This window comes from Heterodontus francisci, chromosome 10 (genome assembly GCF_036365525.1).
Source record: "Heterodontus francisci isolate sHetFra1 chromosome 10, sHetFra1.hap1, whole genome shotgun sequence".
In the NCBI taxonomy this organism is placed as follows: Eukaryota; Metazoa; Chordata; class Chondrichthyes; order Heterodontiformes; family Heterodontidae; genus Heterodontus; species Heterodontus francisci.
The window spans coordinates 113312243-113330351 of record NC_090380.1 but is presented as its reverse complement, the minus strand read 5'-3'; the positions used below and the strand labels follow the sequence as shown (position 1 = coordinate 113330351).

Below are 18109 nucleotides of genomic sequence, written 5' to 3'. Positions count from 1 at the left end.
GCCCAAGCTGTTGGTAGCACAATACTGCTGGCAGTGAGCTCAGAGCAAGCAACTGGTTTGCTCCTCTGTCCCTTCAGTTGGGTAGGAGAGAAGGGTTAAGAAGCCTTTTAAAAAATAAAGGGAGGGACCAGCCACGAAAATAGTGGAATTTGCAGAAGGCAGAGAGCCCTGTGATTCTGGCACTAAAGCTTGAAAGGTAGAATTTTATTTCTTCCCCGCCCCCCCTTCCTGTGAGACGTTGAACCTTTACTGGTGTATTGCTGCACTGCACTAAAGTGCCTTTGCCCAAGTGGTGATCCATCATGGGTGATTTGCAACAGAGAGTTGACATGCAGTTTCATGGCAGGACACCTCTCAGCTGAGGCCAATCATGTCCTTAGTCAACTTGTGCATTTCCAGCATGAGTCGGAGGATAGTGATCGGGTTCATGAAGTCCCAAGTGACTTATTCTTTCTCTGTTCCTACCTCTTCCATCCATAACCCATTACTATTGAGGTCAATTGAAACACCCCACCCCAGCTCACAGAGTGGGAATCAAACCCTCGCACCTCTTTGTTCTGTCTGAACGGATAGGCTTTTTAGCAACTCAACTGACTGACCAGAGCGCTCACTCGAGCATTAACAAGGGACCCATTTGGAGTTGAGATGTAGTTGTGTGCCGTTAGGTAATGGATTCGCTTTTACCGCGGGAGCTTTGACAGATCCTAGCGGCTGTTTTTTTTCCTTTAAATCTTGCCATGAATACCCCGGCATGGGGCATGAATGCTACCCGGCAGCTCGGAGCAGTGACAGCGTTCTCTGAATGCATTTCCGGTGGGTTCTTTTTCTCTCCAGGCTTTCACAGCGGAGTATTCCCGTTTGGTCAGGCTGGCCCAGGAAGATACTGCACTGGAGAACGATAACCGGTTAAAACATGTGGTTGTCTACTTCCTGCACAATGAGGCGCCAAAGAAGATCATCGAGCGGACACTATTGGAGCAGTTTGCAGATCGAAATCTCAATTTTGATGAACGGTAAAAAGTGATTTATTGTTTTCATAAATGTCAAATAAGTGCCCCTCAAGCACTTCACAGCCAATTAATTACTTTTTAAGTTTAGTCATTATTGCTGTGTAGGAAACGTAGCATTCAACGTGCGTACAGCAAGATCCCTGAAGCAGCAATGCGATAATGACCAGGTAATTTTTTTTTTACTACTGATGATGGGGGATAAATATTGGCCAGGACACTGGGGAGAGCTCTATTGCTTTTCTTCAAAGCAGTGCCGTTGGATTTCTTTCATCCACTTGAGACGCCAGACAGGGCCTCAGTTTAACGTCTCATCTGAAAGATGTCACTTCTGTCACTGCAGCACTCCCTCAGTCCTGGCACTGGGAGTGTCAGCCTGAATTATGTGGTCAAGTCTCTAGAGTGGGACTCAAACCCATGATCTTTTGAATCTGAGGCAAAAGTGCTACCACTGAGCCACGGCTGATGCTAAAAGTCGAGTGGAAAATGCAGGCAATGATCCTGCTAACTCTCGCATGTCAGGTGTGTTTACATGACCCTTTGCGAGCCAGCCTTACACTGCCATGCAGGTCGAAGCACCGCCTGATTCAGCTAAACAGACTTCTGGGCCTTGGGTTCCCCTGTCAATCTGTGCCGAGTTAGGTTAACTCCAGCCATGCAGAGTTGGGATGTTAAAGTTGGCAAAACGTAACTCAGCAAGGATCAATGATATCAGGAGATGAAACCAGGGAAAATCTGAAATACGGTTTCTGTGAGTCTTGCATGCATAATGTCCCTTCTTCAGCCTGCCGGATATCTGAAATTGGGCTGGCACTAATTCAAATCTTTAGCATCTTATATTGAACATTGAATTCGATTGATTTGGAATACAGTAAACTCCCTATGACCCTTGACATTTAATCAGACCTCTTCAACTTCCAAAGCCTTCCATTCAAACTTATTTAAATAAGGAACATTAAGTTGACAATTATTTATGACCTTTATTTAAGCTTAGAAGCTCATTAATTACATTTATCTCTGCTGAGTTACTACTTTACCTCTGCAGTGGGTCAGTTCATAAAAACATTGGCTACTGTGGAATTTGAGTCATACAGGTCAGCAGGTCCCAGGTTTGTTCCCAGTCTATGGTGAGTTAACTGATCTCAGTGCAATGGAAGCATTCAGATCAGCAATCACCAGAACATTCAAACAAGCACCATGACATGGCTTGGCTGGTGGGGTGAAGGGCTCTCTCCATCAGATCCTTCATGTACACCTGAAACATGTACTGCAGTTAACCAAATTGATCTGTAATGCGCTTTACATGCCACACTAGAATTAGTGTATATCTTTTTGCACATTTTATGAATAAAGTATATTTTTGGGGGAAAAAAATTCAGAACAGCAAGGGGAGAGAAGTATCAGGCAGAATTTCTGCTCTTAAGCATAACCAGTGCTGCAAAGTGTTGTGTGTGAATGTCAGGTGAAGACAGGATAGAGTGTAGCTGTGACCACCCCCCCCCCCCCCCCCCTCACCGGATAATGCCCAGGCTCATTCAGTCAGCATGACCACTTGACCTGACATACTTGAGGTCAGCCGGCACCTGTGAAAAGACAAATAGAGGGATTTTGGTGAGAAAGGAGAGAGCGCAAGGGGAAAAAAAGATCACTTTAATCAATATCAGTAGATAGATCTGACTTGCAGACGTAATAAGTAGAAGAAATTGGTGTCAGCTTGGCTTAGCTGGTAGCACTTCGCTCTCAATGAAGAGACAATGGGCTCAAGCCCTGCTGCAGGATTTGAGCATAATCTGGGCCAACAAACTAGTGTTGTACTGAGGGAGTGCTGCCTTATCCCAAGTGCCATCCTTCGGGTGAGGCATTAAACCAAGGCCTGTTCAGACGATTTAAAGGCACGTTAGAGACCCTATTCAGAGACGATCGGGGATGGAGGAGCAGGGATTTCTTCTTCTGTTATTCAACCAACATCACCAAAATAAGTTTTTTTTCGTACAACCATATGAAAACGGCAGGAAATGGTCAGTTAGTACTTCAAGCCTGACCAACACTCCTGATGATGGGAGCATCGTTACCAGAAATTTCATGCCCATTCCCACACCTGCCCCCAACCTCCTCACCACCCACAGTCAGGCAATTTCCAGGGAGAGACATAACACCTGAGAAAAGATCCCAAGGCTAATAAAAAGCAGAAAAAGACTTAGATTTATCTAACTCGTTCCACAGCTTCGGGATGTCCCAAAGAACTTTACAACCAGTGAAGTATTTTTGAAGTGCAGTCACTGTTGGCGACTGCCAGTTTGCGCACAGTAAGCTCCCACAAATGGCAATGTAGTGGCCAGATAATCTGCTTTACTGATGTTGATTGAGGGATAAATATTGACCAGAAATAGTGCTGTGGGGTCTATTATGTCACAGGGTAGGCAGGGTATCAGTTTAACATCTCATCCGAATGACGGCACCTCTGACAATGCAGCACTCCCTCAGTACTGCATTGGGAGTGCCAGTCTAGATTCTTGTGTTCAAATCTCTGGAGTGGGACTTGAACCCACAGCCTTCTCACTCATAGGCAAAAGTGCTACCCACTGAACCATGTCTGATATAGTTGAAAAGAAAAAATAACTTTGGGCAATTCATCCATGAATCCCCTCAAGTGATTAAAACCTGTCGAAGAGATCAGATAGACCAAGAGTTTGTTACCTATTAATTTGCTTACCTTCTTTATGACGTGATCTCTGCCCCAGTCAAGAACTGGTCCAGCTCCCTCTTAAAGGTGATAGAGTCAGCACCTACCACACCACCTGTTATGTTTCCCTACACGATAGTGACTACACATCAGTAGTATTTCAATTGTAGTAAAGTGCTTTGAAATGTTTCTGAGAGACGTGATGAAGCTTTATATAAGTGCAAATATTTTCTTTTGTGTTGCCCATAACACGAGTAGCCCTGATAGTAAAGGATGACTTAAGGACAGTAGTGGTAAAAGATCTTGGCTTAGAAGATCAGGAAGTAGAATCAGTATGGGTGGAGATTAGGAATAACAAGGGTCAGAAAATGCTGGTGGGAGTAGTTTATATGCCCCCTAACAATAGTTATGCAGATGGACAGAGCCTTAAGCAAGAAATAACTGGAGCTTGTAACAAAGGCAATGTAATAATTGTAGGGGACTTGAGTCTTCATATAGACTGGACAAATCAAATTGGCAAAGCTAGTCTGGAAGATAAGTTTGTAGAATGCTTTTGTGGCGGTTTCCTGGAACAATAGGTTGTAGAACCAACTAGGGGTAAAGCTATCTTAGATCTAGTTTTATGCAATGCGGCAGGTTTAATTAGTAGTCTCATAGTAGAAGTCCCTCAAGGTGGTGGGGAGGAGGAGTGATTGTAATACAATTGAAGTCCATATTAAGTTTGAAAGCAACATACTCCAGTCCCAAACAAGAATCTTAAATTTAAACAAGGCCAATTACATAGCTGTGAGAGGAGAACTGGCTAAGGTTGATTAGGTAAATAGACTAAAAGATCTGGCAGGAAGTAAACAATGGGAAACATTTAAAGAAACAATTCAAAATGTTCAACAAAAGTAGATTTCATTAAAAAAAAACTCAGCAAGAAAAATCCATCTGTGGCCTACTAAGGAAGTTATGAATAGTATTAGATTAAAATAAGAGGCTTATAATATTGAATAAGATTAGTAGTAAGTCTGAGGGTTGGGAATGCTTTCGAAATCAGCAAAGGGTGACCAAATAGTTGATAAAAAGACAACAAATAGAATATAAGAGTAAACTAGGCAGGAATGTAAAATCAAGTTGTAAGAGCTTTTACAAGTACATAAAAAGGAGGGTAGATAAAGGGGAACCAGAAGATGTAGTATACTTGGATTTCCAAACTGCATTCAATAAGATGCCACAAAACGTTAATCTGCAAGATAATGGCTTCTGGAATTGGGGGTAATATATTAGCTTGGATAGAGGATTGGTTAACAGACAAAGCAGAGAGTAGGGATAAACAGGGCATTTTGAAGTTGGCAGACTGTAACTAGTGGAGTGCCGCAAGGATCAGTGCTGGGGCCTCAGCTATATTAATGACTTAGATACATTAGTCTTGGTCTCTTAGTCTAAGTTTGCTAACAATACACAGCTTGGTTGGATTACAAGCTGTGAGGAGGACACAAAGGGGCTACAAAAAGATATAGGCGAGTTACGTGAATGGGCAACAAGGTGGCAGATGTGGTATAATGTGGGGAATTGAGAGGTTATTCACTTTGGTAATAGAGTAGCAGAATATTTTTTTGAAAGGCCTGAAACTTTATAAATATTGATCACAGAGACTTGAGTGTACTTGTACAAGGAGCTCAAAGTTAGCACGCCGGTGCAGCAAGAAATTATGAGGGCACATGGCATGTTGGCCTTATTGCAAGGGGATTGGAGTGTAGGAATAAGAACATAGAACATAGAACATAGAAAAATACAGCACAGAACAGGCCCTTCGGCCCACGACGTTGTGCCGATCCTTTGTCCTCTGTCAAGGACAATTTAATCTATACCCCATCATTCTCCTTTATCCATATACCTATCTAAAAGCCGTTTGAAAGTCCCTAAAGTTTCTGACTCAACAACTTCCCCAGGCAAGGCATTCCATGCCCCGACCACTCTCTGGGTAAAGAACCTTCCCCTGACATCCCCCTTATAAGGAAGTCTTGCTACAATTGTACAGGGCTTTGGTGTGACCATACATGGAGTACTGTGTGCAGTTTTGGTCTCCATATTTAAGGAAAGATTATACTTGCACTTGAGGTAACCAACAAAGGTTCACTAGATTGGTTCCTAGAATGAGAGGCTGCGTAAATTGGGTTTAGAAGAATGAGAGGTGATCTCATTGAAGCATACAAGATTCTGAAGGAGGTTGATAGGGTAGACAGAGAAAGGTTGTTTCCCTCGGCTGGGGAATCTAGAACAGGGGGACACAGTCTCAGGATAAGGGGGCAATCATTTAGGACTGAGATGAGGAGAAATTGCTTCACTCAAAGGGTTGTGAATCTTTGTAATTTTGTGGATGCTTCACCGCTGAGTGTATTTAAGGCTGTGATAGATTTTTGGTGTCTCGGAATTAAGGAGTTTGGGAGGTGAGCGGGAAAGTGGCTTTGAGGCAGACAATCAGCCATGATTATACTGAATGATGACGCAGACTGGTCTTCTACAGGTCCTATTTCTTATGTTCCTATGTGCAAGCAGTTTGTTTTAATTCAAGCTAATTCTACTCCCAATATTTTTCAGGTGTCGCAATGTAATGAAAATTGCTCGGGCCAAACTTGAGCTGATCAAACCTAAGGAGGTCAACATGGAAGAGTATGAGGTAAGTGAGGTGACATTATAGGAACATGGTTCCTGGATGGAAATCTGAAGTGGCTATTTAAATGTCAGCTTCCTCCTGAAGATGTTGACTTTTGCTCAGGAAACCATTTGTTGCCACCTTTTGGGGCTTGGGCATTCTTCATGTGTGGGCAAGGATAGTTACAGCACAGAAACAATCCATTCGACTCAACTAGTCTGTGCTGGTATTTGTACTGCACCTGTCTTGTCCTAGTCCATCTACTTCATCACAGCCTTTCAGTGTATCATTCTATTCCCTTTTCTCTCATGAACTTGTCTAATTCCCTTTTGAAAGCATCTAAGCTATTGGCTTCAACCACTTACTGTGGTAGTGGGCTCCACATTCTAACCGCTCATGGAGTAAAGAATTTTCTTCTTGTTTTCCAATTAGATTTATTAGTCACTATCTTCTACTTATAGCTCCTAGTTTTGGATTGTCTCAGCTGGAAACATTCTCTCCACATCTCATTCATCCAACCCATTCATAATATTAAGGACCTCTATCAAGACATGAAACCTTTATATCATAAAAAAAATATTTATTTTCAATTAAATTTCTAAACACAGATTTTAATCTTAAATTTCAATTCATTTTTAAATGCAAGGTCAAAGATCTGTATGTAACATGTATATATTTTTTAAAGAATTAATTTTGAAGTTTGTGTTTATTTGAATAGCTGCCAAGTTATGAAATGGAACATCACAATTTAGTCAATGATTCAAAATCCATTCATTAGACAGTTATTAAGTATCGTCGGTCTGTTTGAGTGGGGGGTGGGGCATCACATCCTGCCCTCTACCTTCCTGGGTTAATTATCCTGCAGAAGTTGCTGGACGGTAGTTAGAAGTGGGCACTCCTGTAGTAGGATAAGGCCAAGTCTACCCACACTGAAGCTTGGGCACAAAGATCTTCAACAACCTGCCACTCACCTGATGCAGGGGTGAGTCATGAGGTTTTATGAAGGAGGAAAAAACAGCTGGTGCCAAACAGGAGGGCCCAAGAGCAAAATAGAGACTAAAGGTCAAAGAATAGATCAAGAGAACTGTGCGGGAAGTTTCGGAGGGCAGGAGTGTAGCAGGTGAGGAACCGAGTGTCTATGAGAAGCCAGTGTTAGCGGAATGAGGGAGAAGTAAGGCAGCCAGTTCGCTAACTGGGAGTTAGATCAGGTACCATCTGCTGTCTGTGTGACGAAGTTACACATTACATTTCATCTACTTAGCCATGGGTGGAGCCAAGATAGGTTTAATTAAAGGGTTAATGACTGTTTAATAGCATTTTATACCTAAGATAGTGTTTGCCACAAAATGGGAGGTGGGTGGATAGGCAGCACTCTGTTGACACTTCACATTAACTGGATTTTGTTTGCAACAAGTATGTTCACTCATTCCTTACATTTTGTCTAATATAGTATATGTGGGTTAATTTACACAACGATGGTATAAATCTCTCCTCTGGCACTTTTTGGAACCACATCTATTTGTCGTGACTTTTAATTGTTGTCGACGAATTTGGGGTTCAGGGCCAAGGGCAGATCATCGCTGACGTTGAAAAGAGTAGGAGAAATGATGAGCTAAATCGTGCAGCTGGGTTAGTTAACACAAAGCTTGAGTTTAAAAAGTAAACTGTAGATGACAGGAGGAAGGCAAGACTGACAGAGGCAAGGAGGCCCAGTTTTCAGTTCAAAGGAAAGATTGAGTTAGAGAAAGAAATGGTCCGTTGACTATTCATTTTAACACTCTGTCATTGCACTGCTTTTCCAAGAGACAAAGTCTTGCATTTTTAGAGTCTTTCATTACCTCAGGATGTCCCAAAGCATTTTACAGCCAATGAAGTATTTTTGATGAGAGGATGAGTGCATTGGGCCTATCCTCTGGAGTTTAGAAGAATGAGAGTTGATGCCATTGAAACGTACAAGATTCTGAAGGGGCTTGACAGGGTAGACACTGAAAGGTTGTTTCCCCTGGCTGGAGAAGCTAAAACAAGGGGGTACAGTCTCAGGATTAAGGGGTCGATCATTTAGGACTTGGATGAGAAATTTATTCACTCAAACGGTTGTGAATCTTTAGAATTCTCTACCCCAGAGGGTAGTGGGTGCTCCATTAAATTTATTTAAGACGTGATAGACAGATTTCTGGTGTCTCGGAATCAAGAGTTATGGGGAGCAGGCGGGTAAGTGAAGTTGAAGTCCAACATCAGCTGTAATCAGATCAATTTGTGGAGCAGACCCGATGGGCTGTGTGGTCTACTCTTGTTCCTATTTATTATGAATTGCAATGATCGTTGTAATGTAGTAAATGTGGCAAACAGTTTGCATGCAGCAAGGTCCCAAAAACAGCAATGTGATGAAGACTATATAATCTATTTTAGTGATGTTGGTTGGCACTAGGGTAGTGCTCTCTTAATGTGCCCGACTCCAGCTTCTGTTGAAAATAATCTCACTTTGGGCATTTGATGGAAGGTGTTTGTGGGATGCGCTTAATAATGCTAAATTGTACCTTATATTGTCCATGACTGTGCATGGCACCCTGGTGGCAAATGGGAGTGTTGCTTGAGGTTCAATTTTTTTGATGACAGTGAGTGGCTTGCTAGGCCATTTCAGAGGCCAGTTAAGAATCAGCCACATTGCTTTGGGTCTGGAGTTGCATGTAGGCCAGACCAGGTAAGGATTGCAGGTTTCCTTCCCTAAAGGGCATTAGTGAACCAGATGAGTTTTTATGACAATCGATGGCACCAGACTACCTTTAATTCCAGATTTTTATTAATGAATTTAAATTCCACCAGCTGCAGAGTTGAACCAGTGTCCCCAGGACATTAGCCTGGTCCTCTGGAGTACTAGCTCAGTGACATTACCACTACACCACCATCTCTCCTTGGAGTGAGGGTGTCCAGTGATTCTGCTAGTTTGTAATAAATGACTAATTGAGGCAACTGTGGTGCAAAGCATGGAGCAACATGGACATGGTCCAAATTGATAAGCCCAAACTGAGTGCCTTTTGTTTCTTCCTAAAAGTAATATAAATTAAGTGGTACAATTTTAATTCTGGCTTTATAAATAGAGGTAAAGAGTACAAGTGCAAGGAACAAAAACAAGAAATGCTGGATTCACTCAGCAGGTCTGGCAGCATCTGTGGAAAGAGAAGCAGAGTTAACGTTTCGGGTCACTGACCCGAAACGTTAACTCTGCTTCTCTTTCCACAGATGCTGCCAGACCTGCTGAGTGAATCCAGCATTTCTTGTTTTTGTTTCAGATTTCCAGCATCCGCAGTATTTTGCTTTTATACAAGTGCAAGGAAGTTAGGGTAAACCTTTACAAATCGCTTGTTAGGCCTCGGCTAGAGTTGTGTCCAGTTCTGGGCACTATGCTTTAGGAAGAATGTTAAGGCCTTGGAGTGAGTACAGAATGATACCAGGAAGAAGGTGCTTCGGTTATGTGAGAGAAAGCTGGGATTGTTCTCTTTAGAGCAGAGAAGATTTAGGGGAGATTTAACAGAGGCTAGAAAACAGTGGACACAGATTTTTAAAAATTCGCAAAAGTACCCGAGGGGACATGAGAATTTTGCTTACGCAGTGAGTTGTTGTGATCTGGACTGCGCTGCCTGAAGGGGCAGTGGAAACATATTCAAAAGTAACTTTCAAAAGGAAATTTTGAAATATACTATTGAAAATGAGAAATTTGCAAGGTTATAGGGAAAGAACAGGGGAGTGGAACTAAGTGGATAGGTCTTTCAAAGAGCCAGCACAGGCCAAATGGCCATCTACTTTGTATGATTCTGTGATCAGACTTGTTCAGCCTATTTTGTGTGATAACAATGCCTTTCCACAGCAGAAGTATTGTCGGAAGTTACACGAAGATAGAAATTATCGCTCTCAGTATATATCCACGGGAGAAACAAAGTCCTGATGATTGCGCGGTCAATGACTTTCAATCACTGGAGACCAATGTTACCTCCAAGCTGCGCGATTGCACAGCAACCCGAAAGTTCCTGTGCAGACTGCACATAAGTTGGCCTTTTTAAATTATTAATTTATTGTGTGCGGCTATGTAAAAAAATTTGAAAAAGCTGCATGCTTAAAATGCCCACGTGCGTCCAAAAAAAAAATAGAGGGCATGTTGCTGGAGACTGGAATGGTTGGCTTTCAAATGCTCCTTTTCTCCACCCCCCCCTGTAGTTTCAACCTTCCACGTCTACTGTTTGTTATGTGTAGGAAGCATTTGATTTGGGTTTTATTTCAGTAAGCAACATCACCACACTATTGGAAAGCTTCTATCAGAGTCAGGCCCTTAGGGAAATAATGATCAAAAATAAACCCTCTGTCACTTTCTGTTTGATTCATTGTGCAAATAGATTGTTAGCAACATTTTCAGTGGACCATAGTTGTACTGGACAAGTCCAATCTGCATGACCAAGTTCACTGTAAGTGGCTTTCACTGTAGCAAGAAGCAAGCCAGTTGAATGTTTGTAAAAGGGAGGTGGTAACATGTGCGTATTTGTCATATTGCCCACCTGTTGCTTACAGCTTTAATAGGCCAGATGGCACTGTGTGTCAGCCTTGGCTCGGTGGCTCTGTGAGTCAGCTGGCTGTGAATTCAAGTCCTCACACCAGAGCCTTCAGTGCAGTACTGAGGGAGTGCTGCACTGTTGGAGGTGCCGTCTTCCTGATGAGGCGTTAAACTGAAGCCTCGTCTTCCCTCTTAGATGGATGTAAAAATCCCAAGACACTATTCACTAGAAGAGCAGAGGAGTTCTCTCCAGCATCTCAGCCAATATTCAACCGACATCACCTAAGCAGTTTAATTTATCATTTATCTCATTGCTGTTTGTTGCATCTTGCTGTCACTGGGTGGAGAAGTATCAGATGGAGTTCAATGCAGGGAAGTGTAAAGTCATGAATTGGCTGCTATGCTGTCCTACATTATAACAGTGACTACACTTCAAAGGCTGTGAGCATTTGGGTCATTTTGAGTTTGTGAAAGGCACTATACAAATGCAAGTTTTTTTCTTGTATAGCTTTGCTCAGAATCATCCAGCCAGAAGGCAGCCATTCAGCCTACCCACTCCCCTACTCTATCCCATCACATTTGCTGAGGAAATTGTCATGAGACGAGGGAAGATTGTAGGCAGTCGGGGCTTTGAAGGAAAGGTGTTCAAAGGAGAAGGAAGTACTGGAAGAACAAGGACAGGTCCAATTTGGACCAGGCAGGGAGAGTTTTGGTGATTAGCAGGGCCTGTTTTGGAATGCGTAGGCAGTCGGAGAAACATAAAAGAAGGAAAAGGAGTCATTGTCTGACTGGCAGGTAGACAGGAAAGTGTAGTGGTACATCAGAGATATCAGTGGAAACTAGTTAAAAATGTGGTCCCACAATGGGTGACTTTGGGTTTGCTCGTTATAACATTATTTAATGGTGTCCAGAAAGAAAGGACTTGCATTCATAAAATGGTTTTCACTCCTTCAGGATATCTCAAAGCGCTCTACAGCTAATTGCCAAGTTTGTGGGTCACACCGAATTTGGTGCAGAAGTGAACGATGCTGACTAATGTGCGATAATCTGATGGAATCCAGACAGTCTAAGTCACTGGGTGGAGAGGTATCAGATGGAGCTCAACGCAGGGAAATGTAAAGTCATGAGATTAGAAGATTCAAAGAAGGTCCAGCACATACTAAATGGTTAAGTGCTTGAGGCAGCGCAGATGGGGGAGCTCTGATGGATAGGTCATTGAAACCATTGCTTCGCTATCCACAGATGGTCAAAAAAACAAAATGTTGTAATATATGGCTAGAGGTTGTGATTTATAAGCCAAAGGAGGTGATTTTGAAGTTGCGTCTGGCTGTGGTGAGACTACATCTGGAAAATGTGTTTAGGTTTAGTCTCCATGTTGTCAATTCCATCATTACACAGACACTGTTGAGTTTTTGTGTTCAATTTTTAAAAAAGTTTGTAATTTTAGCTAGCGTTTGAACATTTATCAATATTTTATTTATTATCCTCTTCATCCCAGGACCCGGGTTTGAATCCAGCCCTGAGTGATACGATGGAAGACTCCTTTTTAAATTAGAAAATAGTATAGTACAGAAGGAGGCTATTCAGCTCATCAAGTCTGCTCTGGCTCTTCCCATGAGCAATCCAGTTGGTCCACTCCCTGGCTGTTTCCCCATTTCTCTGCAAACTTTCTTCAAGTATTAATTCAGTTTCCTTTGAAAGTTACCATTAAATCTGTTTTGACCAGATCAGAGAATGCATTCCAAACTCAAACCACTTGTTGCAATGACTTAAAGGGATATGAGGATAGTGTGGGGAAAAAAGGCATTGAAGTGATCATATTGAATGGCGGGCCAGGCTTGATGGCCTGCTCCTGCTCAAATGTTCCCATGTTGCATAAAAGTTTTTCCTCTTGACACTTTAGTTCTTTTGCCATTACCTTAAATTTGTGACCTCTGGTTATTGACCCTTCAGCCATCAGAAACAGTTTCTCCTTATTTACCCTATTTAAACTCTTCATGCTTTTAAACACCTCTATCAAATCTCCTATTGCCCTTCTCTGCCCTAAGGCAAACAATCTCGGCTTCTCCAATAACTAATCCTTCCTCGCTGGAACTATTCCAGTAAATCTCTTCTGTACCCTCTCCAAAGCCTTCAGGTGCTTCTGAAAGTGTAGTGCTCAGAAATCGGCCGAACTAATGTTTTATCCACTGGTTGCAATGCAAACTGGAGCTTGAGACAATCTTAGTCCACAACATAAAACCTGTCCCTGTAGTGACAGTCTTTCTCAAAGATTGCAAAGTGCAGTGGGAGCTGTAATCTACATCTGTCTGAATCAAGAGTGGTTGATATCACAAAAGAAAAAGAGAGTTTACATTTGCACAGTAACTTCAGGATGTCCCAAAGAGGTTCATAGCCAATAATGTACTTTTGAATTGATGTTGCTGTTTTAATTGTCAGGCAACACGGCAGCCAGTTACTACATACCAAGATCCCACACACAGCAAATGGTCAGATAATCCACTTTTGTATCTGAAAATGGACTTCTCCATTTCTCAGCATGAACATCTATTACTTGGGTCAGCAGAGAATTTACGAATAAAAGTCAATTTTTTTGTTAGCTTTGTTTTGAGGAAATCAATTCAATTCGAGTTGCTTACCCGTTTATGTTGAATTTACAAATAGTAATTCTGCTAATAAGCGTTGGTGAGACTGGCATTTGCTGAATGACCAGTGCCTGACAGTTTGATTCTTTGTATGTGGCAAAACTGAGGCTGTCCTCCGAATTTTGTTTTCTATCTAGCAGAAAAGAGTATCAGTGTATATAGCAGTGTCATAGAGTCCAGCAAAGATGCAGGCTGTGTTGAGTTAGCTAATCTCAGCCAGGGATGCTGTTTAGATGCTGTAATTGGCCCCTGGTCTACAGAGTGGAAAATCAGACCGTGTTCCTGCTCCAAAGAGCAATGCAGTGTCCATCCGGGAAACTACATGTATGGGCAATTGATGATAGGGCTCAGGTGTGAAGCTTCCATATATTGAACACTCAGCCGCCATTCACTATCTCACCCTGATGGTGAGATATCCCTCTGATAGCCCAGCAAGAGAATACGTGACTGACTTTACCTTTCTGCGCCTCTGATTCCTGATCTCTTAAATTAATGGGCCAGATTAGAGTAGCAAGGCAGAGTAGCTAAAATATTCTCAGCATCGTGCCTGTCCCATCCGGAACTGGGGGGTGATGAAACTGGGTTCCTGGCCCCAATCATTTCCACTGACACAACAACAACTTGCTTTTGTAAAACATTACAAGGCACTGCAGTTCTGAAGAGCATAACCAAATAAAAATCTGACCTTGAGCCAAATCATAGAATAGTTACAACACAGAAGGAGGCCTCTCTGCCCATGGTGTCCATGCCGGCTCTCTTCAAGAGCAAAGTATCTAATCCCACACCCTGTCTTTTCCCCATAGCCCTGCAAATTATTTCTCTTCAGAAAAGGAGGAGATATTAGGAAAAGTCACTAAATGCCTGGTCAAAGAGGTAGATTTTAAAGATCTTAAAGGAGGTCAGAGAAATAAGGAGTCAAACAGATTTAGGGAGGGAATTTGAGAACGTGGGGTCCAGACGGCTGAAGGAATGGCCGCCATGGTGGAGCGAAGAAAGTGATGGATGCACAAGAGGAATTCTGCTGGAAAGTGTGTGTGTGTGTGTGTGTTGGGTGAGGGCAGCGTCCAACTCACAATTGGTCGTCACTCACTGCCTGGGCTCCAGATGAATGACCACCTGGAGGAGGTGCCAGATGACACTATTGTGTCCAACTAAGAGATGATGCTGTGAGGAGGGCTGGAAATTGGGTGGGAGAAGGAGACTACTGGGAAGTATGATAGTTGCACATTAGATAAACCACTGCCCTGTAATTTGCATTTGTTACAGAAATGGCACCACGAATACCGAACGTTTCGAGAATTGACCATTTGTATTATGATTGGCCTGGAGCTATTCCAAAAGAAAAGGTAAGATGACCATGATATTGAATACAGCAAATATACCCTGATTTTATTTTGAAGCTTTTCAGCTTTTTCTATTCTGTTTCACCCACTGCATTAAAAGGTCCAGCTAATTTTCATCTGATCAGTCGGAATTTCTACTGTCGTTTTTTTTCCAAATGCATGAAATGGCGTCGTCCTTACTGTTGTGGATTAAATTCTGCTCATTCCTCTAGGTGGCAGACATCCCACTGGCTTCTCTCTCCATAGACCTTTTTGAGACAGAGCTGTAGTGGTTTCTTTCCTCTGCTTGAGGCAAGGCATAACCAGGCCAGAGAATTAACTGATCTGCCTGACAGCAGCAGTCAACAGCTGCTGAATTAACCCTGCAGCCCAATAGATAGAAACCATTCCTGCAGCTTCCCAGGGTCTCAGTTGGTAAAGGTGTCCCAAAGCAATTTACAACCAGTAACCTACAAAGAGCAATCACTGTTATAATGTAGGAAATGTGGAAGCCAATTTGTGCACAGCAAGGGCCAACAAAAGTGATGATGATTGAGGGAAAAATATTGGCTAGGGCGCCATGGAGAGCTCTCCTGCTCTTCTTCAGCTGTGACTCAGTTGGTAGCACTCTCGCCTCTGAGTCAGAAAGTGGTGGGTTTGCTCCAGACCTTGAGCACAGATATCAAGATTGACTGTCCAGTGCAGTACTGAGGGGATGCTACACTGCTGGAGGTGAAATCTTTTGGATGAGATGTTAAACTGCGGCCCTGTCTGTCCTCTCGGATAGACATAAAAGATCCCATGGCATTATTTCGAAAAAGAGCAGGGGAGTTATCTCCGTGTCCTAGCCTATATTTATTCCTCAATCGATGCCACAAAACAATCTGATCATTATCACATTGTTGTTTGTGGGAGCTTACTGTGCACAAATTGGTTGCTGGGTTTCCTACATTAGTGACATTACACTTAAAAAAAAGTACTTAATTGGCTGTAAAGCACTTTGGGGCGTCCTGTGGTCATGAAAGGCACCTTGTAAATGCGAGCTTTTCAAATCTTTCTTTCAAAATAGTACAGAAGGATCTAGCTGAGAAGATAAGGCCCTGGCATGGTATGTGAACCCAAAGTTTCTGACTAAGTGCTTCCTTTCCTGGTCTGCACAGATTGATCAGACAGGGCAACAGTGAGGTCTCCGCTGCCCTTGACTTGATAGTGGGAATATACTTTGCATTGCCTAGGCTTGTATTCCCTTAAATATAGATTGGGGTAATCTCATTGAGGTGTTTAAGATAATTTTAAAAATTATTGCAGTCGGTAGAGAGAAACTATTTCCTCTGGTGGAGAGAGTCCAGAACAAGGGGACGTGATCTTAAAATTAGAGCCAGGTCATTCAGAGATGATGTCGGGGAGCAATTTTTTTCACACAAAGTAGTGGAAATCTCCTCCCACAAAGCTGTTGAGGGTGTGGGATGGTGGGGAGTTCAGTTGGAAATTTCAAAACTGAGACTGATAGATTTTTGTTAGGCAAAGGGTATTATAAGGGTTAGGAAACCAAGGAAGGTAAATGGAATTAAGATACAGAGCAACCATAGTCTAATTAAATGGCAGAACAGGTTCGAGGGGCTGAATGGCCTTCTGCTATATTCGCCGTGATTCCTAATTCTGATCGTTGTCTAGTAGCCTGTGTTTTCAAGATGGTCCTTTTACATTGAGTAAGACGTAAGTTGGTCTTGGCTGTAGTTGAATAAGCTGCCTGTACTCACTGACTGGGCTCACCATTAAAGAATGGTACCTGGAATGAGCCAAAGGGCTGTCAGTCCTTGTGGAATCATCTCCCCAGCAAGGAGTTCAGAAGCTTCAAGAGTAGGAGAGAGAAATTGGAAGAGGGGAAAGAAAGGCCTTGTGTTTTGGAAAAAAAAAATATTATATGTCTTCACAGAATCACAGAATTGTTACAGCACAGAAGGAGGCCTTTCGGCCCGTCGTAGCTGCACCGGATGCAGACCTGTGACAGTTTTAAAAGTTCTTCAGAAATCTTTAGAGCTCCAAACTAATGAATTCTCAGTACTTTCTGTTTTGCAATTATCTGCATTTTAAGGAAATTGTGCAAAGTTGCTGGAAATCCAGCTCTCTGCATTGGGATCTTAATTCTGGGATTTTTGTTTGAAGTACATTGGGGAGTTTTGCTGCGAGCTGGTGTCACAGCCATTTCCCCTTTAGACATGGCCTCAGGCAGCAGAGGGCTGGATCTCCTGGGAGCTGATGGTGGAACGCTTGTTGTAACGAACAGGCGGGAAGCTTCAGCCATACAAAAGCAAAATACTGTGGATGCTGGAAATCTGAAATAAAAACAGAAAATGTTGGCAATGTTCAGATCTGGCAGCATCTGTGGAGAGAAACAGAGTTAACGTTCCAGGTCAATGACCTTTCGTCAGAACTGGGAAAAGTTAGAAATGTGGGGTTTTAAGCAAGTGGGAGAGGGTGGAAAAAGAACAAAATGGCGGGTGGAAGATGAGAGATTAAATGACGAGAGTTGGTGCAGGGCCAAAGGGAGTGGTAATGAGAAAGGTAAAGAAACAAAAGATGTGTCTAGAGGCGATGTGAACGGCAGAATAATGAACAGCTGCCATCCAAAAGTAAAAGCGAGAAAAACCAGGGTAAAGCCGAAACCTGGAAAGGAGGAGGAAACAAAATGAGGGCAGAGGTTATCGTCTGATATTATTGACGTTGTTGAATCCGACTGTTCCTCGAACTTGCGTTGAGCTTCGTTGGAACACTGCAGGAGGCCGAGAATAGAGAGGTCAGTGTGAGAGTAAGGTGGAAAATTAAAATGACAGTTGACTGGAAGTTTGGACTCATGCTTGTGGACCGAACAGAGGTGTTCCACAAAGTAATCACCCAATCTGCGTTGGTCTGTCCAATGCAGAGCAGACTGCATTATGAGCAGCAAGTACAGTATACTAAATTGAAAGAAGTGCACATAAAACACACTTTCACTTGTAGGAGTGTTTTGTGCCTTGGACGGTGAAAAGAGAGAAGGTAAAAAGGCTGGTGTTGCATTTCCTGCGCTTGCGTGGAAAGGTGTCAAGGGAAGGACAGGGGTTGTTGGGAATGATTGAGGAGTGGACCAGGGTGTCGCAGAGGGAACAGTTCCTTCAGAAGGCTGAAAGGGGAAGAGAAGATGTGTTTGGTGGCGGCATCACATTGGACGTGGCAGAAATAGCAGGGAATGATCTGCGGCTGATAGGGTGGAAGGTGAGGACAAGGGGAA

At 42.8% G+C, this 18109-nt stretch overlaps 1 protein-coding gene across 8 annotated transcripts in view; it reads left to right on the top strand.

Annotated features, from left to right (window-relative positions):
• Positions 1-18109, top strand: part of usp25 (ubiquitin specific peptidase 25) — a 193253-nt gene that overhangs the window by 139688 nt on the left and 35456 nt on the right. For all 8 annotated transcript variants that reach the window (XM_068041275.1, XM_068041274.1, XM_068041273.1 and 5 more), the window contains 3 exons: positions 835-1013; positions 6277-6355; positions 14786-14865. In XM_068041275.1, coding sequence (XP_067897376.1) covers positions 835-1013; positions 6277-6355; positions 14786-14865 — 338 coding nt within the window. The remainder of the gene's footprint in view (positions 1-834; positions 1014-6276; positions 6356-14785; positions 14866-18109) is intronic.